This window comes from Mirounga angustirostris, unplaced genomic scaffold, assembly GCF_029215605.1.
Source record: "Mirounga angustirostris isolate CCGP_5_RB_7025 unplaced genomic scaffold, mMirAng1.0.hap1 SCAF_1, whole genome shotgun sequence".
Taxonomy (NCBI): domain Eukaryota; kingdom Metazoa; phylum Chordata; class Mammalia; order Carnivora; family Phocidae; genus Mirounga; species Mirounga angustirostris.
Genome location: NW_026991709.1, coordinates 109,348,666 through 109,374,016, shown reverse-complemented (window position 1 = coordinate 109,374,016; position 25,351 = coordinate 109,348,666). Strand labels below are relative to the sequence as shown.

The window sequence follows — 25,351 nt, the reverse complement described above, 5'->3', positions numbered from 1 at the left end:
TCTCTTGCTTTCACTCGCTCTCTCTCAAATAAATAAAATCTTTAAAAAAGGATAAAGAAGTCTATTTTAAAATATCAGTAAGAGGGGCGCCTGGGTGGCTCAGTCGTTAAGCGTCTGCCTTCAGCTCAGGTCATGATCCCGGGGTCCTGGGATCAAGCCCCGCATCAGGCTCCCTGCTTCGCGGGAAGCCTGCTTCTCCCTCTCCCACTCCCCCTGCTTGTGTTCCCTCTCTCGCTGTGTCTCTCTCTGTCAAATAAATAAATAAAATCTTTAAAATAAAATAAAATATCAGTAAAACACTTAAAATTGTGTTTTGTCAGGAGCTATATATAACTCAGTTAAGTAGAAGATGCATGTTAAATTCTTAAAACATTTCATTTCTGTGTCCAGCTCTTTTAAAGAAAGCACAGGATCTGATGAACTGTAGAAGGTTGCCAAATTCTTCATCCCAAATTGGTAATTCTGAAATAAGCATAATTTCTTCTTTAGGGATATATTGTTATTTGCTAAGAAATGTTTCTGTGTTGGCCAGGCAGTTCTGGTCCCTTATTAAGGGAACAGCGGTGTCCCCTATCCTCTGTGATAAACCAGGGGGCGCATAGATACATGATAAAGCGAGTTTGCAATGTGCTCAATGTGACTGACATTTATGCTTCTCAGACCTTGCTATTTTAGGGAAGGTATCAGGATAACTGTGATAAGTCTTTTCCCTGGGAATAAAACCCCTTAACAATCAGACACTCTTATAAACAGAATGATGTACATATGGGAATAAATAAGCAGTTACCTTGAGTTAACAGTTTCCTGGTGTTGTGAGGATAGTTCTAGTTCAAACGGAATAGAAAGCTTGGTAGCAATACTCGCGGGCCTTTTTGCTTAAGGTCCTTACATGGTTTTTACAAGTAAATGGCTTAACAGAGTTTAAGCAGAAGATGTCAGAGCAGTGATAGATTATGTTGTATTTAACATGCATAGAAAAATTCCCATGAAATCAAGACAGTTTTCAAGAAAATGATTCTATTTATAAATATTTACCACTTATTATTTATTTAGATGGTCTATATCCATGAAAAATAATAAATATTGCACTGTTTATGTCTTTATAGCATGTTTATATAGAGCTAGAGAAAATAATGTTAACAGTGCTTTATTTCGCCTTTTGTTTATATGTCTTTTAGTATTATGTCAGAGCCACACTTAGGGCATGGCTTTTTCTATTATTAGATTTTCTTTTTTCCTTATCAGATTTTTGCCTTGTGCTATAAAGATATGGTAAGATCTGTTTTGTTGTATTGTTAAGGTAATATTCAGAAGTGTTCATTTTTTAAGTAACTAGATTAAATAGTGTTGAAATTAGAAATTCTTCTTTGCTTTCTCTATTCATTGGGCTAATATTAACTAGACACATTTACTCCAAATTATTTTTGAGCCATTATTTGAATTTCATTGCTCAGACATTTCAGGGAAGGCTGCATTGTCAACTTAGTGGCATTCAGATAAGGTGTTTGGTTTTAAATACCCCATCCAGAAGACTTGAAGAGATCTGATGAGCATAGCAAAAGTGAACAACAGGGAATACAAGCAAATCTGTGACCCAGGTGTAGAGTCTCTCTGAGGTATTGCATGACCTTTCCAAAAAGTAATTTGAAATGTCCAGAACATTTGAGATTATTGAAAAAATACATCCTTCAAGCATAATTCTGCATAATGCTTTCTGGGGGACCACATTTACTGAAAATTGCATGTAGGAAATAACTCAGAGAAATATATTTTTGAGGAATGAATTTTAAAAAGTAAATATTGTTTTGGGAGCAATTAATATAGGAAGAAATTGTTGTGTCTGTTTCTCAGTAATGGATTGAAGTTTGCGAAGTGCTGAGGTGTTTTCACATAAAAAGTTATTTTACTATGTTAACATAAGGCAATACAGGGGAATCAATTCATCCTTTGTGTTCTGCTAAATAACCAATTAACAAACATTTTGAGCACCTGTTAGAGTTAAGGGATCATAGCAGGTCAGGAGAGGGGACCCAAAGGAGAATTATGTTGTTTCTCTTCGTTGGCCTATAATTGACCTGGAGGGAAAGACATGAAAGGTGGACAGTATAACTGAGTATTTTTATTTTATTTTTTTAGGGAGAGAGCGAGAGAGCGCATGCGCAGGCGTGTGCGAGAGGTGAGGGGGAGGGGCAGAGCAAGAGGGAGAGAGAATCTTAAGCAGCCTCTGGGCTCGGTCTCATGACCCTGAGATCATGACCTGAGCTGAAATCAAGAGTTGGAGGCTTAACCGACCGAACCACCCAGGCGCCCCTACAATTGAGTATTGGCGCTCTACAATTGAGTACCAAAGGAGGAAATTCAAAGAAAGAAGAAAATCCAAAGAAGGAAGTCTGTGGAACCGAATAGTCAAGACAAGCTGTATGGAGGAGAAGTTTGCCAGTCTGTTCAGAATGTGGAGGGAAACGGTATGAACAGGGGAGGGAGTAATGGGGCCAGCTGCCATATTTGAGTGTCTTCTCTGTGAGACATTGCCAGCTTACATTCTTCTATGAAAGAAGCACCTCGTAATGGTGTTAGTTAGGGAACATGCCTTTGTGGCAGGAGCCCACTCTCCTGGTAGAGGTGAGGAAACAGAGACTCAGAGAAGTTAACCCACTTGCCTCAAGTCACACAGCTGGTGAGCAGCCAAACTGAACTGAAGCCCAGTCTTTTCTTACTTCACAACAGCGTTCTTTGTTACCCCTTAATGATTCTGCTGGGAATGGGTGGGTACAGTTATGATACAGGGACTTTAAAACTTCACCCACAGCACGGCTGACACAGGTCGAGAAGGTATAAATTCAGCTTTAAAGGCTGGCCAATAAAATTTCGTCCTTTTGCTTCGACACTGGCATAGAGTTTGACAAATGCTTAAAACCTTTCTTTCTAAGATTTATAAACCAAACCAAACCAAACCCACTAGGCCTCCTGTCTTCAGCAGGTAGGGGAAGGGCTTGCATTCCTGTGACCTGTTACAACATTGCATTTGGGAGGCTCTCAGAGGAAGCTTTGTGAAGTTCCAGAAGATAATGTACTTTCACAGCAATAATGTGATGCTATAAAATTTTCACCAAGAAATGATCAGGGTGACTCCAGAATGCGTGCTAAATTCATTTATCTTCCTCATGTGGTTATTTTACGCTTTCATGTTCTATCATATTCACACACCAGTCTGTGTTCTCAGCTACCGTGTGGCATAGCTTACAATCTGAAGAGATAAACTGTTAATTGACAACTTGTTCTGTTGGAAACATGTCACTCTGCTAACAAATTCCTCTCTTCATAGAGCTATTTAGAACACATACCAAATAAAATTATATAATGTCTAGAGAAGGAAGATGGAAGAATCTTATGCCATTGCTTTTGGCCTCAAAGGAAAGCCCTCTTATTTAGCAAATGTCGATTGAGTGCGGTGTCCATGTGCCACCTGTCATGCTCTGTCCTTCAGAGGATAAAGAGGTAAGATATGCCCTGTTCTCAAAGTAGTTTCCAGTGTAGTGATAGAAATATTCACAAGTAATGTACGGGCAAAACAAAGTGGGCACAGGAGCCAAGAATAGGCTGCTTGTGGGCAGAGTGTGGAATTTGCCTAAAACCATCCAGTAGACACATTAACTCTTTACATGCTCTGTATACTGGAGAAAAGACAAAGCCAACCCACGATTTATTTTAATGATGTGATTTCATATTTAAACGGCTTATTTTACTGCTTAAGTGTTTGATAAATAAGCATGACCCAAATGTAGTGTCATCCTAGATGAGACGGGAAAGATTACTTTATTTCTGATGTTAGCACTGTGGGAGAAAGGTGGGGACGCATAATTCATCCGAGGCTTTTTTGTGCTAACTCCTTAATGAGGAGATTAAATCACTCCAAATTGACAGTCTTAAGTTTCAGAGCCTGAAACTTTTATGTTAACAGAAAAGAAAAATCTGTAAGAGAAAGGTGTGTTGTATTTGACTTTAATGACAAAGGGTTTTAGATATGCACACTATGCTCTTTTTCCTCCAGCTTTTTCTTTGTGAGCAGGAAATAAAGCTGTATTTTGTAGGCTAACTTCCAAATTTTGAAATGGTAAAAGTGCAACTGTGTGTATTCTGTAAGACCCCATTCAGCTGGGAAGTGTTCGTCCCTCATTTCCAGGATTTAAACTGCAGTCTCGGTTAGAAGACTCAGAATTTTTATTTTATTGCCTACCATTATTCATTTTTAATCCTAAACACTTCTTTAAAGCCCACTGCATAAAAAGCTTCACAATAAGATTTTGACTGAAATTTTCAAGAGAAATTAAGGATATACCTTCTGCTTTTCTGAAGTTTACAGCCTAAAGAAAAAGGTCCATTTTTAGTGAAATAATGAAAACAACCCAAACCACAAAAGGACCAGCCTGTTAGCAATCGTAATAATTGTAAAAATAGCAACTTACTTGGTAGGCACTTACTCTTTTCCATATGTGACCATATATGGTTCTTATACAGTGCTTTGAGATTTATGTGGTGCCATCATCCCTCTCCCTAGTTCACAGGTGAGAAAATGGAGGCTTGGCAAGGTTAAGGTCAGCTAATTTGCCCAGGGGTCACGTAGCACAGTACTGGGAGCGCCGAGATCCTAACCCAGTGGTTTTGCTGTTTGTTTCCATCAGTCTGGTATGAATTAAGTACACAAACACTGACAGCAGTGTTGATTTGAGACCTAATCCAAGTTAGCTCTGAAAAAGACTAAATGAAGAAGGGAAGATGTGGGAGATGGGTTTTCAAGTATTGTGGTCATAAAACAGGAGAGATGATGAAGTAGACTTTGAATTTTCGTGGCTTGGAAAGAAGAGTTTGATCAAATGGTCTACTATGCCTGTGTGGTTTGCATGGTATTAGTTCTACTCACACCTAATACCCTCTGCCCTGGCGCTCACTAAGATCAGCAAAATCTACTTTTAGACTCAAAATCTTTGCCACCTGTGAAGTTTCTGATGTCACTTCTGAATGACACAGCACTCTGCCAATTGCTCAGTTGGATGGCTTTAAGTGGCACATTTTAAGAAGTGTCTTGAGCCCAAAAAGAGTATGGCAAATGCGCTTCTGATTTATTCAGCTTAGTATTAATGAAGGCATTAGAGAATTCAGTTCATTTCTCTCATCAATAAAATATAGAAATCTGTTGCCAACATTAAAATAATAAAAAAATGTTATTGAGAACTGACATTCACTTGAAGATTTCTGATTAAACTTTCTCACTTTCCCCTCACATCCCTAGCAGGGTAATTAGAGCATGTGCAGGTGTGTGTCTTGTGTGCGTATATGTCTCTTGATCCACCCATCCATCCAGGTATATTCCATAAAGGATTATGAAGTAGTACATGAGTTACAGTTAAAAATAGAATAGAATAACTGTATGAAGCTAAGGGATACATTCACCAACTAATGTTAAGGAATTTGCTCTGAAATACTTATTTTACACCATTTTGTGGTTCTCTGCAGTGGCAAAGTAGGACTTGTGAGAATATAAACCCTACGTGGAAATAAAATGAAAGATATTCTGATAGACAAGCATCAGTTTGAATACACCATCACTCCAATAGTTTTTAAGGCGTGAGATCAAACAGTTGATAGAGACTGTTATTAAGAATCTTCTGTGTCTTAATGAGTTGATCTCCATTGCTCTTTTCTTCCATTGGTGTTCAACTCTAACCAATTCATACAGCAAGAGTTTTTTGTTTACAAATGACCTGACACTCATGGATTTGAAAAATATTTTCCCTTTATGACCAAGAATTCTCAGGCATATTTTTTAAGAGGAATATTCCATGCTAATATACTAATTTTTTGGCAAGAAAACGAAGCACTGTATTTCAGTCCAATAGTTCTGTGATAAATGAAGTATAATCAAATGTGCAGATTCTGCAACATTCACTTAAATATTAATTTGGGTTCTTTTATATTCTAGGCACTGTGCTAGGCATTGAATACATAGTGGTTAGCATAAGCAGATGTAATTACAAAAGTGCAATTATAAAATTTAGACATCTCTCAAATTTCATATTGGCCATTGCAGAAATAGTGACATATTATTATAGTTCTTACTGCCTCAAAATTTAAATAATCTTGACAAGTGATTAAAACATTATTTATAGATGTCAATAAATATTTATTTGAAATAAAATAAATAAATGAAACCTCTATCCATGTTAGGTTTCCTATGTATAAGGGAAGTATTTTATTTTCATGTAAAGAAAAGTACCACTGTTTGCTTAGAGTACTCTTCTACAATTATGCAAGAGAAATAGCATCACGAAGTAATGCAGAAAGAGAAAACTCAATTTTGAGTGGCATCGCAATATTGTGAGTTTAAAAGGTCAGGCTGGTACAGGAGGCTCCAGTTTGCCACTCAATCTCATGCAGAATGCTGTGACAGCCAGGGCTGATACAGCTGAAAATATCTGTAGCCTTGGAAGCTTTGTAAGTTTCAGAAGGTCATTTTGGCATCTAGTAGGAACGCTGGTTCACACAGAAGGTCAAACTGGACAGCCAGGCCAAAAAAAAAAAATAGGTTGCCGAACCCAGCAGTTGTAGATTTTAGAGCAGTTGTCCACTGCAGTAACCGGAGGTATCCTAATCCAGTGTGACCACCTTTCATTGAAATATTTTTAGAAGAGTACGCTTTACTTTATGGTGAATTCTAACTTCTCTTTTTTCTTCTGAAACTTTTAAATATTGCATCTACAGCCTTACCTTGTACCAGGACAAACGTTACTTTCATTTTATTTATGTATGATGTATGCTCCATCAAAAAAGATGTGAGTCGGCTTACAGCAGTAAAGTGCACATAAAATAGGACTGTAAAAAAGAGACATAACAAATCAATTAGAAGGAAAAGAGATGAAACAAGTACTTGAGATGAAATCGAGCGCTAAATTTCTCTCTCAGCTTTCTGGCAACCAAAGCAAAAGCTTTAGGAAGTAGAAAAATCCCGAGTTTACTAAATAGAATCTCTTCATATCCCATGTACAGTCTTATTCTTAGCCCTTCAGGTGTTTAGTTAAATATTCTGACTCTGTCCTTGGGTGAAATCTTGGAATGGATGAGTTCCAATTAAGTAAGAAGTGAAGGCCAGATTCTTCAGCCTGGTCTTCAAGGCCCTTATTGATTTGGTTCCAGTCCCCAAACACAGCTTTATTTCCCTCCAGCCCTGTTGCATGTGGGTGTTCCATATGGACCAGTTCCCCCAGGGCTCTTGTTCTGTGCTCTTGCATACCCCTGTCTTTGCTCGCTCTATTCCTGCCATCTGGATTGCCATTCCTTTTTTGTCTCTAGCCAAATGAGACTCGTTCTCCTTTCTTTCCATCCTAGATGTCTTGTCCGTCATGAGACCACCCCTGACTTCTCTCTCCTTTAACTCACCAGGCTTTATTGTTATCTCTGTTGTGTACTTCTCACTTTCTTTTTCTATGTACAGTTATTTATGTGTTTGTTTTACGTTCCCTATTAAGCAGTTAATTCTTCACAGCTGGATCCCTGTACTCCCCCTGTGTCTAGGTTACATATAAAGGGCCATCAATAAACTGTTTGTATAATCAAGACATAGATATACTTTTATCTGTGTATTGTTTATTTTTGATGAATATATTTATTCATTTAATAAGGTTATTGTATGTGTTGGATATATTTAGATTTCTTTTAGGAAAATATTTCTTTTTTCAGGAAAGTAGAGAAGGAAAAAAGAGAACTAAAAATAAATGCATAAAAAAATAAATGAGCAATTTTTTAATTGTTTTGACTCTGTGCCTTCATATCAGAAAGCAACTTAAAATTTACCATTTCTCTGTGCCATAAGGTAAATAATATAATACAGAACAGGTTTGTTACATGTAAAAAAAAATATCATTTATGCCATTTCAGACCCTCAGTGCTTGCTCTCTAGTATCCTTTTCTATCGTTTTAATAGCTGTCAAAAGATCTATCTGACTCTACATGGCTTAGAAGTGTTTTAGACAGTTACTCTATCCCCTTCACTGCTTTTCAAACACTGTTTTAGTAGTTGATATAGATCAGCCTTACTATATGCAGACTTGCTTATTAGCACATATTCAGTTTTATACTTTTAGAGTAGTACTTCATTTTACGTATAGGGGAAGTATACTGCTGATACATTTTAAGCTCTTGTAATGAAAGCTCTGAAGAAAATGTAGGCTCTTCTTGCTCAGAGGGCAGACAAATAAAAATAAAATCATGCTCAAAGACCTCTTCCTCAACAATTAATCTTTAAATCAGTTACTGAATATTTACAGTTCTGTAGTGTATTAATTACTAGATTAAAATTGATTAACAGTCTTAGGAAGCTGATAGACGTGGTGTATAATTTTCACATCCCTAAGTGTACATTATTAGTGTCTAGTGCATACCCCATGGACATACAAGGACAATAGCATCCATCTCTCAACTCTATAAGGGACCATTTGGTCTACTTCAGAATCTATATGCGAGCCTTTCTCTTCCACTTAAATCTCAGCACAAACCCCAGGTGATAAATTGTGACCGCTGTACCATATCCCACTCCAGCCCCAATCTCTCTGTTCCTATTGTATTTACAGTCGTTGTCATTTCCGTAAAGCTTGGTGTTAAATTGCCAGCAGGTGTTGTAAATGAAATGTTAAACCTGGAATCAGAAGACCTGATCTGGGATCCTGATATCTTCCATTTAATTAGCTTAGGGGACTTTGGTGAGTTAGTCAAATCATACAAGCCTCCATTTATTTGTTCACAAATGGGCAAGATAATATAACCATCTCTTAGAATTGTGAGGATCAAATGGCAAAAATCAGTAAAAAATAAATGTATATGCCAATATATAAAATATTATTTGCTGTGTTGTACAATCATAGAATGTATGAATTCTGGGAGGAAAAGTAAATTTTTCTACTTAGCTCCTCCGGTAGAAACTTGCTGTTAAAGAATCAGATGAACAACTTGCAGATTTTATATATAAACACAAAAAAGAAATGTAGCATAAGCCAACTTCTCAAAAGTTCATCTCTTCAAGGGTATATTACTTAATAAAGTAGTGAACATAGCTTGTAGTTTTATCCATAATAAAGTGGTTCTCATTGCAAGAAGATTAATTTCTTTTCCCCCCTATTAACTTTAACACAGAGTTTTTTACTTCAATTTAAATGAAGAGCTAGGAAATAAGTCTATCGGAGAAAGACAATTAGCATATGATTTCACTCATATGTGGAATTTAAGAAACAAAACAGAGGCTCATAGGGGAAGGGAGGGAAAAATAAAACAAGATGAAATCAGAGAGGGAGACAAACCAGAAGAGGCTCTTCATTATAGGAAACAAACTGAGGGTTGCTGGAGGGGAGAGGGGTGAAGGGATGGGGTGATGGACATTAAGGAGGGCACGTGAAATAATGAGCACTGGGTGTTATATAAGACTGATGACTCACTGAACTCTACCTCTGAAATTAACACTATACGTTAATTGATTTTAAATACATTTAAAAAATAAAGAGCTAGTTTTTTGTTACACACGAAGAACATGATTTGACTAATTCCCTCAAAAGTTTTTCCTTATTCTTCGGACACACACACACACAAACATACATAGATACCTACACACCCATTCATAAATTAATTCTTACTTAACATTTATCTATACTATTAACAGTTGATCTTATATTGTGGTGATTGAATAGGTGCTTAATTGTTTTTTCATCTTTTTACAAAATAACTTTACTATTATAAATTATTCTCATTATTAGTAAGAAGTAAAGAATCTACATATCACTGTCTATAAAGAAATTTAGTGTGTGTGTGTGTGTTTATATGTATTGGTTTATTTGACATTTAAATGATAGAATGATATGAAGTTTTAAGAGTGCTATATGATTGCTCTTTAAATTTATCCAGTGTATTCATTCAGATATACTGGAGAGATTTTTTTTGTAAGGTAAGTAGCTTTTGCATGCTAACTTGGAGTGACTATTGAACAGGATTAGCATATAAGTGGTTTGAGACATGATGAGTCGTATGCTATGGTAAGTAGTATCTTAGGAGTGATGGGGAGGAACATGTATGGTGCCTGATTAAAAATAATACTTTAAAAAGCGAATATAACAGGGGCACCTGGGTGGCTCAGTCATTAAGCGTCTGCCTTTGGCTCAGGTCATGATGCCAGGGTCCTGGGATTGAGCCCTGCATCAGGCTCCCTGCTCTGCAGGAAGCCTGCTTCTCCTTCTCCCACTCCCCCTGCTTGTGTTCCCTCTCTCACTGTGTCTCTCTCTGTCAAATAAATAAAATCTTTAAAAAAAAAAAAAAGCGAATATAACAGAATTTTGCATAACATTTTGCAGGTGGGTTAAGTTTCTAAAGTAGTTCATAGAATATAATAAAAAAGCTTGTTACCAAATCTCAAACAACCCAACTTTTCAGGACAGATATTCTTTGTTTTTAGGAAATTATTGGGTAGATACATAATAAACAATCTTTGGTGGAAGTAATATTCATAATTGCCAAAATTTAATGAGATTAAGAATAACCTGGAGTAGTTCAGTTAAAATGTAGACTCCTGGTCTTTATCCTCAGCTAGTCTAAGGTGTAGGGCTCAGGAATATATATATTTTAACAGTCATCCCCAGGTGACTAATTCAGATAGTCCAAGACTCTTTCTAGAGCATCAGTATCCCAGAACAAAAAGTGTTGCTGTTAATAAACTGTTGGCAGTTGTTTGATTTTATTAGCAACTATCAGTGCATTGTGATTTGCCGTGGAAAGCTGGTCATTGCTTTTTAAGTGTATATGATGCCAACAGAAACACACAGAACCTTAATCACTGTCTCATTAGAAGGGTGTAGTCAGCTCTTTGGATTTCCACATGTGTGACAGCTTTTTTGGAATGCACAGAACCTTACGGGTAATTGAAACAACTAAGAAAGGGGTGTTCTTTTTCTGTTTAGCAAAGGAACCAAACCTCAGCTGCCATATTAGTTTGTTCATAGCGTGTTCAGTATGTATACTCTTTTGGAAAGTACAGAATCCTAACAATAAAATCTTTGATCTCCCATGAGAAGCAAGACATTATTTACACTTGACAACATGGTAAAATCACATTGTGAAAAAGAATGAAAGCATTGAACATGCCCACGTTTTGCCAACGAACCATCTTATATATGGGTACCTCTTTATTCTGTGAGCTGTTATTCAATAACTGGGGAAGAGTTTGAGGAAGGCAGAGTGAGGGAAGAATGTTTTATTTTCTAACAGGACATATGTCTATTGCCAAAATCCTACAAGAATACCTTGGTCGTTTTAATTGGATGGGGAAGGCGCTTCAGGGAAGTACTCTACTCCAGGGTCAGAAATGACTACATGAGGACTCCCAGCCTAAGGGGAAATTACCACATGAGAAAATGTGTGTAGGCCTACATGAGTTCACCACAGTCCTATTGTGCCTTAGCTAGTTTGATAATGCCTTGCATTATTTATAGCAGTTGTCAGAAACCATTTCCTTTAGTCAATTCATGTCTAAAAACGGAGAGGGGGGAGCAGGATATTTTCTGACATTTGTAGAAATAATGTGTAAAAAAAGCATTCCCTTTATCATATGACAGTGTGCTGTCAGTGATTTTCCAAATATAACGTGCCCTGCAGACTCTTTTAACTACACATTTTGTTTTTATTAGTTTTATTAGTAAGAAAAGAATAGTAAGCTATATATTGTCCGTTTTGATACTCTGTCAACCCAGACATTCATTTGGACTCCCAGTCCTTGTTCTTTAGCAAATTTCATATATATATATATATATATACACACACACACACACACACACACATAAATATAAACATTATAATTGTTTTACACTGAAATGGTTTATTTTGAAATAATGGGAGTTGAAAAACTGATTTTACAAATGCTTCCATTGATTAGATGCCATCTGAGGGCTAACGGTTGAAAATATTTTGCAAAATACAAAGACTAGGCTTTAAGGTCTGCTTGTAGGAGAAAAGACCCATCATAACTTTGGCCTAGTCCCACAATAGAAATTTACAATCTTTTTTTTTTTTTTTGAAATTTACAATCTAGATATAGGGATTGTATCTTTTAAAGGACTAGATTTAGCAATATAGAAAAGCAGTGTTCGTTGTTGGTGGAAATACATATTGGTAAACGTTTTCTTGTAGGAAGCATGTTCACAGTTAATATATGCATATACATTATGTTGTAAGTATGTTATTGAAACCACTCAAAATGTAAGAATAGTTTTATACATATATTGCAATGTTGCTTGTGAAAAATTAGCATTAACTTAGGTGGCTGCTATTAAAAAAATGGACATAGAGTGGAATAATACATAGTTGTTAAAAAGTATTTACATTGACCTATGTGTAGTGACAAGAAAAGGTCATTATCCTATATCCTAGAAAGCAGGCCTCAGAACAATATGCTTATTAGTATGTTTCCCTTATTTCTGTAAGAATGATAAACTGTATGAGTGTATGTGTAGATGTGTTTATGTGTATGTGAATGCATAGATAAAGACTGTATATACCATACTAATAATAGTGGTTACCTTTGGAATGATAGGGGGTCTGATTTGGTGGTGGAGCGGAGGGGGGGGATTCACCTGGATTTTATTAAAACCCTTCCGTATGGTTTAAATTTATTACAATTGAAAGTGCATTTATTTAGTGATGTCTAAAACCAGTGAAGGGAAGAAAGAAAAGATGGGACTTGATGTATGTAGTTCATGTAAATTACTTGCTAGAGATTTTTGTTCACTATTTTAATTTATACTTTACTATCTCTTCCATTATTTAGTAGTTTCTTTCTTTTTTTTTTTTAAGGATTTTATTTATTTATTTGACAGAGAGAGAGAGACAGCGAGAGAGGCAACACAAGCAGGGGGAGTGGGAGACGGAGAAGCAAGCTTCACGCGGAGCAGGGAGCCCGATGCGGGGCTCGATCCCAGGACCCTGGGATCATGACCTGAGCCGAAGGCAGACGCTTAACGACTGAGCCACCCAGGCGCCCCTATTTAGTAGTTTCTATCTCTACACAGAGAATAGCCTTATAATTTATACCATACTTCTCAGTACACCAAAAAATCAGAATCCTATTTAAGAGTGCAAATTGTTAATTGACTTTGAAATAATTTAGATTATTGTAGTCACTGGAAGGGTGGAAGTCTAGGTCTGGAGGGAGAAAAGAGGCTTAAAATTTAAATAACAGTATTTGGTTCAAATTTTAATTTGCTCCTGAGCCTTTACAATTCTAATATGAGAATCCTTTATTCTCATAGTCCTAATTGCACCACTTGATACGTTTTTATTTTATTTGACATTTCTTTCTGAATGTGAGTTCTGTGAAGACATGACATTTTCATGTATGTCTGCAAAAGAGTTCCTGTGAACCGGTGACTCATCTGCATTGTTTGATGCATTTATAATGAGCTCTCACTTTTTAAATATGTTAGAAATTCAAGGACATAGAGCAACACAAAGGTGTGGTAAACAATGTACATGTAGCTAAAAAAAGCAGGTATCCCATGGAGACAAATTATCTTTCCAGCTAATATTATGTTTTCTGACTTGTAGATTTCAGTGTGTTTCTCTTTTTTATGAAAAGTTGGTATATTTACATGCACACACCCTTCCACACCCCCACAGGAATATTACGCAGCCATAAAAAAGGATGAGACTTTGCCATTTGCAGCAACATGGATAGACCTAGAGGGAGGTTAGACTGACAAAAAATGGGGTCTTGACTCACTATTAATTAGGGAAAATTCTTATTTATATGTGAGTGTATGTGAATTTGTGTTTTTTTTTTTAAAAGCTCAAGTTAAAACAGATTGTAATATTTTATTGTTATTAGGAATGAATTATCTTTTATTATTGTTATGTTAATCACCATACATTACATCATTAGTTTTTGATGTAGTGTTCCATGATTCATTGTTTGCGTGTAACACCCAGTGCTCCATGCAGAACGTGCCCTCTTTAATACCCATCACCAGGCTAACCCAAGCCCCACCCCACTCCCCTCTAGAACCCTCAGTTTGTTTCTCAGAGTCCATAGTCTCTCATGGTTCGTCTCCCCCTCTGATTCCCCCCCCTTCATTCTTCCCCTCCTGCTATCTTCTTCTTCTTCTTTTTTTTTTTAACATATAATGTATTATTTGTTTCAACAGTCTTACACTAACATTGGTATATTATTAAGAGAATGCTTGAAATTATTTGTGAAAAAAGGTAAATTTTGAGGTCAAATATATCAATAGAAGTATTCATAGAATGAAAATAGTAAACCTTTATAGCTTGAGTATTTGTAAAGTTTGCAGTAAGAGATACATTTTTAAAATGATAGGGATTTTTGCTGATTAAATGGAAAGGAGTTGTTTATGTACTGTGTTGTGTCATGAGAAGTCCACTAATTCATTAAATTGGATACATTCATGTAATACCATACTATATTTATAATTGGTTTCATTCATTATATTCTGAGGAATAATTATTTTAGATCTCTTTATTTAACTACAAACATACATTTTACTTAATTTTCTCATAATGATTAATAATTAAGCAACACATATTTTGGGCAATCTTCAATAGAAATGTCAGTGCAATTTCCCAGATTGAGGTCACTATGTTAGGTTTTAAATCAGACCTATCTGGAAATTCAAGATTCATCTGTTAAGATGAAGCTTTTGTACTCAGATATACTTGATATTGAGATTATTGAGAGCTATTGCCACTTAAGATTTTAAAAATTCTGGAAAGTGTGACAACTACTATTAAATCTGGTTCTAATAGATATACTTTATTTTTGGTGTACTCTCTTGCTCACATGCACTCTCTATGTATATACATATATACACACACACATACATATATATCTATACATATATATATATATACACAGAGAGAGACAAATACTATACATACATATATATGCAGTATATGTAGTGCATGTATAGTCATTTCTTCTCATGTTGACTTTATAATTTAGCTCATTTAGTTGAGTCTGCTCAAGTGAAAAACAGGCATAGGTTAATTGTGGAGAAGACCTTAATGACCACCGGTTGTGAGAATGATTTCTGCCCTGGAAGGAAAGTCAGGACAGTGGGACAAAGAGGTACGCATGCAGCAGATTTCACTGATGCACAGGGCACCATGGGAATATTTCCTCAGTTTTCTCATTAATCACCTTTGAGTTGGGCAATAACAATATTAGGGAAGCATAGATGAATTTGCTACCATTTCTCATGCAATGAAGGTCACATTTAAACATGTGTTAGGCTGAAGTACCACCAACCTTGTAAGACGGTAGGTGATGTTATTCAAAAGATATAAATGTGAAAAATTTAAAACTAAGATTTTGGCCCCCAGTTACGATGCCAAATAAAATTAACTCATTTGAGGGGCGCCTGGGTGGCTCAGTCGTTAAGCGTCTGCCTTCAGCTCAGGTCATGGTCCCAGGGTCCTGGGATCGAGCCCCGCATCGGGCTCCCTGCTCTGCAGGAAGCCTGCTTCTCCCTCTCCTACTCCCCCTGCTTGTGTTCCCTCTCTCGCTATGTTTCTCTCTGTCAAATAAATAAAAATCTTAAAAAAAAAATAAAATAAATAAAATTAACTCATTTGAGTAAACTTTAGAATCAAAGTCTATAATTATGGCATTGCATTGGGAATAACAATATCAGTGTTTTGGCATTCACAGTTTTGTCATGCTAATTTCACATTGGTAGATTCCATTTGGGTCAATGTACCATTTTTCCTGAAAATTGCCAGGATGGAGAGATTTGTTTTTTCCTACCATTTTAGCTCCTGAGCACATAGCAACATTGTTAATTTTGTTGTTTGTGTTCTGATTTCCTAACTATTTGTTATTTTGAAATATTAAATAATATGGATAGATCAGAAATGATGTAAGGCTAACAAGATGACTTCTTTGTGTAATATGTAGAGCAGGCAAAACACTAAATAGGCTTAGTGTTTCTTCCTTAAGAACGATAAAGTGGCATTGTAGTATTATGTCATTATAATTTCTTGTAGAATAGACGGAAATGTTAAAAGGCTGCCTGTTTGAATATCATCAGAAAAAAAATGCAAATTTTCCCTTCTTTTGCCAGAACTGAAGGCTGATTCTGTCAGAAATTCACAGATAATTATTTAGATGTTTTAAATTTGCAAAGCCACATGTAACTATTTCAGATTCTTCTGTGGATAAGAAAATCTTCCATCAACTTCATAATTGAGGAGGTATATAAATACGGTCCTGTGTTAACTTCCCTGCCTCACGCTCTCTTTCCAGTGAGTGGAGTTCGATGCTGGTTTCATTCAGTTGTGAAGGTAACATTGCCAGTATATCAAACGGGCCTTGTAACTTATAGAAAATACTTTTAAACTAGCATTCAGATATACTAAGAAATGTTTAGTCATGCCACAAATAGATCGCTGGCTTTCTCTGGACCAGGCACTGTTTTGGTGCTGGCTTGTTCAGTGGAGAGCTAGCTTAACAGCTGCCGGCTCTCACGGAGCTTACATATTAATGGCCAGAGTAGATGATAAGCAGATAGTAAGATAGGTACATAATATTACACCCAATCCTAACAAGTGCTCCAAAGAAAAATAAAGCAAGGTAAAGGTCTGGCAAGTCTGGGCTGGTGTTGAGAGGAACAGAGAAGGTTGGATACTCTGACAGTGGCCGGAAAAGCTTCCAGGAAGATAACTTTGCAGTAGGGACAGGATGAAGACCTAATTAGGTACAAAGCTAGTGAGCCACTAAACAAAAAGTACAGCCTGCCATTGTGATATTTATCTTCTAATGATCTTAAGGCTTTTAATTTTTTTTTATTTTGCCTAATAACAGGAGACCATTCAAAATTCACTTTTTAATCATTGCGTAGAGGCTTCCTGTTTTCTTTGGTTTCAAATATAAATACGGAAGGGACAATAAGCATTTTCTATTGAGTGCAGTTTAGTGAGTTGCTTTTGGAATTCTGATCTTTGGCGATAGTGTATTTCCTAACCAACACTCCTTCATTATCCTTCTAGTAAGGGACCACTTGATGATTAGGGTATTGAGCCTACCAGAATTGTAAAGGAGTGCTTTGACAGACCGTAGATGACTTATTTGAGTTACCAAACTTCCCTTTTCTTGGCAGCAGCTTGTCAGCCTAACACAGAGCAATGTGTCAGACCGGCCAGCCTCATTAATGGTCGGCATGTGTGGTTGAAAGTTATCTTTTTTTCTCAGCAGTATTTCTAAAACTTCAGTTATTTGCATATCTCCTTCATGATTTTGCCAATATATTTACTTCGGGTTTTTTTTTTTTTTTTTTTTTGTATATTAGTCTTATTCTCTAAATTACTTCTATTAAATGTTGGCTTCTTTCTAAGCTATGGTATCCGTGTGATCAGAGGCTTGATGAGCTAGTTTTTGCATTCTGATGCATCTATTAAAATTATGTTGTTTCTGTATCACTTAAAATGGCCATGGGTGCTACCCGTAGTGTGCTTACCCCTTGCTGAGAAACACTGATCTCAGCTTTTTGTTATATGGAGTTGAATCCTGCTGAAGACTGCATTAACCCGTTCATACTGCAGTTTTCCCCATGTAATAACTAATGGCCTTGTGACTGTATTTAGTACCTTAATGAGTAGAGAAATGGCTGTACAGCTTCCAGAAATGCTTAGTTGGTTTGTATACTGAAATCTCTGTTAATATTTGGGGCAAGCCCTGGGCAAAACTGTACTGTGAGTTAATTCACTAAAGTCATGCATTGCTAATTATGGACTTTTTGACATCAGTGCACCTGGGGGAAAAGTTACGGTTTGGGGCAAGGGACTGCTTCTTGTCACTGGCAAACATTATATGGTGAAGCTGGCTTTCTTTTCCAGTTAGATTAAAGCTGTCTTAGTAAATTAAAAAAAAAAAAAACAAAAAACACCTCAAATAATTACTCTGTTAACTTCCTCAATATGTAAGCTATTTCAAAATCAAAAGCTTATGAAAAAAGTCCCAAAAATTCCCGGCTAACTGCTCTGGGATGCAGTAGGACCAACCTCCCTATATTTGGTTCAGAAGAACTGAAATGATTATTACATGTATATGACTAAGACATTTAACCTTGCTCGTAGAGGCCATCCAGTTCTCCAAAACAGAATTTCAGTCTCCTACCTTGCAAGCACCTCTTTATCCTCTATTGCAGTATGTATGCATCCCTTAAATAGATTTTTATATGAAGCCATCCACTGTCAGCTTTGATGCTAATATATATTAGTTGCTGTGAGACTCATTATTAGTAATTTGCCACACTCTTTTTTTTTTTTAAGATTTTATTTATTTATTTGATAGAGAGAGACACAGCGAGAGAGGGAACACAAGCAGGGGGAGTGGGAGAGGGAGAAGCAGGCTCCCCGCAGAGCAGGGAGCCTGATGTGGGACTCGATCCCAGGACCCTGGGATCATGACCTGAGCCGAAGGCAGACGCCCAACCGATTGAGCCACCCAGGTGCCCTTGCCACACTCTTTTACTTTATCCTTGATTCTTTTCTTAGCTTCCTTCCCTCCAGCTTTACATTTTCTTCTTTTCCTTTCTATTTCCCCCTTTGTATCTTAAAGTAGAAAATATATGTTATTTCTGATATCACTCAAGGAAGAATTGGATCTTGGTTGTTACGGCAGAACATGCTTATTTGTAGAACATATCACATAATGTGAGGAGCTCTTTGGTTAGTGTTTGGAATTTGATCAATAGGCACAAGAGGGCTTGTTGTTATATAAGTTTTAAAAAAGTTTGAGTCTTACTGTAAAACTATTAAATGGTCCAATCCTTTTTTTTTTTTCTTTTTTGGTGCAGGGAAGTTTATTATAATATGTTGAAGTATAGGTTAGAAATTTACTTCAGAAGCAATTTAGCTGTTAGTAAATATCTTTCAAGTAGAAATATTTCCTTCATAATTATTTACAAACAACACATACTTTGGAGGCAAATATGTTTGCAAGAATTCTCACAATGTGGAAATTACCCACACACTTTTAAGCACCTTCTCTATCTATAGAATAAAAATCCATTACCAGCTGAAATAATGTTTTGGGAATTCAGTATTGATCCAAATCTTATTCAATCGTAATTTACCAAAACACTCAATTATGAAGATTTCCAGTCTTCTCTGAAGTTCTTCTGTTTGAAAAAAGAGAAGGATTATAAGACAATAATCTGATCTCAGCAATTTAGATATAATCTCTGTTGATTACCCCAGTGCCCCATATCAAGAACTGGCATGCACATTGCTGGGTACAGCTACACTAACAATCCGTAAAGGTTGGTGTCCATTTTGACTGCTCAGTCTCTATGCCTAGTTAGTAGGAAATATTTTGATTCTCATCTTTGCGTATATGTTTTACAGTTAAACAGTATTAAACTTACAAATACGTGTGTATCTATAATTTTTTCAATAACCCTTTGTGAAGTGAATAGAGTATCTCTGCTATGGAAAATAAAAATGTCCAAAGTATCCATTTGCAAACATTTTACTAATTAAAGTATATTTTGTGCCTGAGTGAGATTAAGCCTGGAACATGGCAGAAAGGAAGAATAATCAACTCTAGATATTGATTTTGTGGTTGTATTTACATAACCACCGACCAATGAAGATATTTCTAATGGTACCATTATCCTTTCTCATGCTGTGTGGCCCCCATAGATCATGATGAGCTGTTTCCTTCCTTTTGGGGATACAACCTTATGTACATGTTTATTCCTGTGAGTTTGAATAAAATTTATTCATTTATCAAATATTTTGAAAACGTCTGTTATGTTCCAGGAACTGGGATAAAAAAATGGTGATAGACCCTGTTGTCAGGGGATTTATAACCTTTGGGTCAAAAGAGCTATAAAATACTGAGGGTATTCTGAGATGGAATAATGTTTAGCATAGTTGGCCCAGCCGTGGAGAGAAGGTGATATCTGAATAGCAACTTAAAACAAGAAGGGATTTACCAAGCTGAAGGGGTGAGGAAGTGTGTCACTCCAAACAAAGGGTTAGCATGTAACAAGTCCCAAGAGCCTACACCGGTATGGCATATGCCAAGAACCTTCCCAGCTCCTGGCAGCTCCTGTTTATGGTGGAGGATACGAGAGGGGCAGCAATGGGAGAAACGGAAAGTAAAGATAAGGACTAGCGTAGTCTTTGAATTTGGCTTGAATTAGAGCATTGATGGCCGTCGCTGACCAGTAAAGTAATGAGTGTGGAGGTCACACTGGTATAGATTCAAAACTGAAGAAGCAGAAAAACAGCACGTGTAGATGACTCTTCAGACATTTGTCTGGGAACAGCCGATAAAGAGGATTAGGGAGAGGAAGGACGCATAGCTAGGCAGGGCCCCCTTCCTCCTTCCAAGCCGCCCCCTCTAGTCCAGAGCTACCTCAGCAGGTTGAGGACTAAGAGAAAGCGTGTAGACAAGGCAGGGCATTCACAGATAGAGGGAGTGTAAAGGGAACGGATGTTCTGAGAAGGAGCGAGTCAAGGTAGACGCTTAACGGTGTGCAAGCGAAGGCAAAACTGGAAGACGAAAATGAAAGATACGGAAAGATAGCTTAAAGATGGGTGGCGGGAAGGTGAGAGAGAGTTCATGTCTGAGGGCTACTCTTCTGACTATGAGATATCTGTGACCTGGAAGATCATCATAGGCTGTGAGTGGGAGGAATATAGAGGAGGGAGGAGGGGCTGGAAAGTGTTGAAGTTTTAGAAAAGCTGCTATGGGGAATGTCCGAGGGAGCTGTCCAGGGCTGGAGGAGGATTCCTAGGCTGCGGGAGGGCCTGCGTGACCCAGGAATATAGTAATTTATAGAGGAAGTGATGGGTGTATGTGTGTGTGTATGTGTTTGAGTGTGTGTTTGTGTGGTTCATGTGTGGTGTTATATGTGTGTTTATATGAGTGTGTTCGTATGTGTGTTTGTGTATTTCTGTGCCCTAGAGGTAATTCCAGTCCAGATGTAGTAATCGATCATTTAATTTACCAAAGTTATGGAGCTCCGTATATTTTCCATCACTGTGCTGAGCACTGGGGTTCTGGGACGAGTGACATTGTTTCTGACATATAATTTAGTGGGTCATACGTAGAAGTGAGTAACAGACCATACTGGGGTGCAAAGATAATTCAGAAAAGACCTCATTAATAAATGGGTGGATGGAGATGGAGAAAGTCACATCTTGGGAGTTTCTTGGAGGAAGTGACATCTCAGCTGGCTTCCAAAAGAAGTGAATTGTTGCAGGTGAGGCACTTGAAGATTTTAGCAAGAAGGACAGAAGAGGTTGTTGGACACAGATGGGTACATGCTAAAGGCCTGGAGTAGTTGAGAAATCCTGAGTGTAGAGCAGTCAGGAAGGTGGATGAATCTTAGAGTTTATGACCGACTTGCCTTTGTTTTTATATAATCAGGAGTTAGGACCAGAAAGTGTTTTGAAAACAAAAATATTTCTTGAGTTGGTTCTTTTTAACCTTTCTCAAAAGTTGTAGTCTTACTACAGTGTTTCCCAAACCTGGTATCTGCTAATTTTTTGTTTGTTTGTTTTGTTTTTAATTAGTATGAAGAATGACAGTATTCGGGCACCTAGGTGGCTCAGTCGGTTTAAGTGTCTGCCTTCAGCTCAGGTCATGATCCCAGGGTCCTGGGATGGAGCCCTGTGTCAGGCTCCCTGCTCAGTGGGGAGCCTGCTTCTCCCTCTCCATCTGTCCCCTACTCATTCTCTCTCTAGTGCTTTCTCTCTCTCAAATAAATAAATAAAATCTTTAAAAAAAAAAAAAGAATGACAGTATTAATCCTTAAAGAAATTTTTAAGAATTCTGCTAGATATCTATAGATAGATCTGTTTGGGTTCTATTTTTACATATTCATATCCTGTATTCCAGTTTCCAAATTATGGTTCCACATGTACCATATGCCAATTGGCCATATTTGGCCTTCAAAGAAGTAAGTGTGATCAAACACTATTATATTGTGCCAATGCTTTTTTGGAGTGCAAAACTTTTGGAGTTATTAAAGCCTTGTTTCCTTTGTTGGTAACATTCAAAAGAAAAAAAACACAACTGTGTACTTTTGTTTCTGTACTACTGAGCATTTTCTGAAAGTTTTTCCATCCCGATTGAAAGAGACAGTTAGTTGTGAGAGGCAAACATGCCCTCCTGTAAGGAGCAGTCTCTTAGTAGTGCGGAGTTAATAGATCATCAGGCAGCAGGGGATCCCCCAGCCCCCAACCCCCGGCTTCGTTCGTACCTCCGAAGTGCATCACGCTGCCCAAATCCAATCGCTCACTTAATATTTAATGTTTCTGCGATGGAATCACTTTCCCCCTTGAGGTTGACTTCAGATTTGCCAGACACACTGACAACACTGCACTCCTTATTTTCCCCACATGACCTCAGCTTCTGCTTAAAAAATGTTCAAATAAAGGATGCTTTTGTTTGCATCTCGCCTGCCTGTGATATATTGACAAAGTGTCTGCCGGCTGAATGGAATAGTTTTACAGTATGAGAGCTGCTTTCAGTGGAGGGGCAGGACTTGGGCTTTAGAAGGAAGTGAATTGGATAGGTCAGGAGAATGTACCATTTGTAAACACCCCTTTCCTTTTTTATTCACGTGTCAGGACAGAGGGAGCAGGCTGTTCAGTGCCTGTCCCTGCACAGAGCCAGAGGGAAAAGCAGCTTGGAAGTCAGCTGCAATTTTTAAACCTTGCTTTTTATTCCCCGGTAATGATCTTCAAGTGCTTGGACTTGTCTTAGAAGCTGTTTTGAAACTAACATGGTTTAGTCCACTAACTGCATGTTGGGTAAATTCAAAACCCACATGCTCGTCCTCTTGCAGTGGAATAAGTCACATCTGATGGACATTTTCTGTGCTTATAGCATAGTAATGAACGTCTGACAGGCGCGACCTTTCATAAGACAACCCACACTATTGGCTTTCTGCCCAGAATATTGCTGCAACACTATCTGTGATTGGTTATCTCTCTATCATGCATTGCTTCACAAGGGGAAACGGCCCCTTTTTTTAATAAATCTACGATGGCTGGCTGCAATATGCCTCACTGTAAGTATTTGTGTGTGTGTGTGTGTGAGAGAGAGAGAGAGAGAGAGAGAGAGAGAACAAGCGAGAGACAGAGACAGAGAAGGAGAGAAGCTGACTTGAATATTACTTAGTCTGGTAGCACATGGCAAGGTTGTGATACTGTAGGACATCAGTGAAGTGCTACTTAGTAAATCTTAACCTATCTCTTTTTTCTACAGGTTGGTACTAAGAAGTGCCTTTCCTGACGTCTCTGCTGCTTGGACCCGCTTCTAGAGCAGTCTCTGCTTTTGCCTTGCTTGCTGCCAGCTAGACTGTGACGACAGCACATCCACCCTCCACCTCTAGCCCAGACACCCCCATTTCTACTTATAATCAAGACAAAAGCTCTAAGTATCTGGCATTGCCCTAGGCTGCTTTAGTTTTAAAAGAAAAGTTTGCTGAAAAAGTAAGATCTCTTCTGCCAGGAAATCAAGGAGGAAAAAAAAAATCATTTTCTCGATTTGCTCTAAACTGCTGCATCTGTCTATGCCAAACTAATCAATACCGATTGCACCACCAAACTCCATTGCAAATTCAGCTGTGAGGAGATTCCCTTTCAGACAACTTTGCTGAAAGCAGCTTGGAAATTCGGTGTCAAAGGGTCTGCCACGTTTTCATGCTTGCATTTTGGGCTCCAAATTGGCACTGGGAAGGGGTTACTGAGAGCACAAGGCTGATTCGAGGCCCTACTTTTAAACATTCATCTACTTACGATTCTAGTATTTCTCTAAAAACCAAAACCTCTTTGAATTAACAGTTTCATGCTGTGAATTTCTAGTGGGAGATCTTTTCCTTGATATTGACAACACAATTTTCCATGTACTTTTAAAGCAGGGAGTGGGGAAAAAAGTATTTTGGAGGGGACACTTTCATCATCATTTTACAGTTTTATCAGTTCAGCTTTTTTTTTTTTTTGCTGTTTTTTTTTTGTGTGTGTGGGGGGTTGGTTTTGTTGGTTTCACTGAAAAATTTAACTACCTGTAAAATCTAAACATGGCTGTTAGTGTCACACCAATTCGGGACACAAAATGGCTAACACTGGAAGTATGTAGAGAGTTCCAAAGGGGGACTTGCTCACGGCCAGACACGGAATGTAAATTTGCACATCCTTCGAAAAGCTGCCAAGTTGAAAATGGACGAGTAATCGCCTGCTTTGATTCATTGAAAGTGAGTAAATATTATATTATTTTAAGGATATGCAATAATTGAATAGAGGGGATATGGACATTTAGTCCATTGAGTTTGGAATTATGGATTGCTTTGTTAATAGTTTAGTTATACGATGTGTTCTTACTGATGTTTTTGGGGGTGGGGGACTTTTATTGAGAAGCAGTAGAACCATGTCTGGCCAAACTTTGTTATGAATAACTTCATCAGTTTTTTTTTCTAAAACAGAGTATCAGCATACTTTTTACTTAGTAATAGCAATGTCAATGTCTATAGGAATAGTAAATGTACATACATAGGTGTGTTAGCATATACACAGATTATACAAGGCCATGGCAATAGCTGAATGAAGATGATAACGTTTTTCCTTGTTTGTAAAGGTGCTGTACCGTTGCTTGTAAAAGAACAGATTTCTAGGCAGCTAAACTTGACTAGACTTTTTATATTAACATTTTGACATTGTGGGTTTCCTTTTTATTGTATAAGCGTATTCTTTTAAGGCCAGAAACAAGGCATTTTGTGGAAGATAGAGAAGTAAGGTTCTCTTGTTGCTCCAGTACCCTATCTGAGGAATAAACTTTGTTGAATGTTGAGTTTTATAAATAAGTAGAAACTTTTAAATACTGTTACTTGGATTTTTTTTTTTTTTAAGCTCCTAAACTTTTAATGTGAAATAACTTAGTTTATTTTGTTGGATCCTGATTATTTTGAAATTTGTAACAGTCTCAGCTAGGAGTGTTAAAAGTTAGCTTTTGTTGGGCACCATAATACTGAAAGATCCGTTTTAGTATATCTTGACATTCAAAAATGTCATTGGTTCGTGTTTCAGGTATCAAGTTTGAAAATGCACCTTTTAAAAAGATAGCATATGTGTCTTTATTCTGACATGCAAGGTCAAGACTAGAAATGTGAAGATTCCTGGGTACTTTCACTTACTCGGTTTAATTGAATTGCTTTTGAATACTAATGTGCCAGTGGAATTCATTCTTTGAACCCGTGGGGGGGGGGTCACTATCATTTCTACATCTATAGAGAAGTAA

General features: G+C 37.3%; 1 protein-coding gene across 20 annotated transcripts in view; it reads left to right on the top strand.

The window, feature by feature from the left end:
- MBNL1 (muscleblind like splicing regulator 1) overlaps window positions 1–25,351 on the top strand; it is a 179,709-nt gene that overhangs the window by 8,975 nt on the left and 145,383 nt on the right. For 13 of the 20 annotated variants that reach the window (XM_045903527.3, XM_045903526.3, XM_045903532.3 and 10 more), the window contains exon 2: window positions 23,324–24,311. The exons of 5 other annotated variants lie outside the window; for them this stretch is intronic. In XM_045903527.3, the coding sequence (XP_045759483.1) occupies window positions 24,138–24,311 (174 nt within the window). In that variant the 5' untranslated portion in view covers window positions 23,324–24,137. Of the gene's footprint in view, window positions 1–22,096; window positions 23,127–23,323; window positions 24,312–25,351 lie in introns of those variants that run through there. 2 more of the 20 variants (XM_045903521.3, XM_064586241.1) reach the window with 2 other exon arrangements.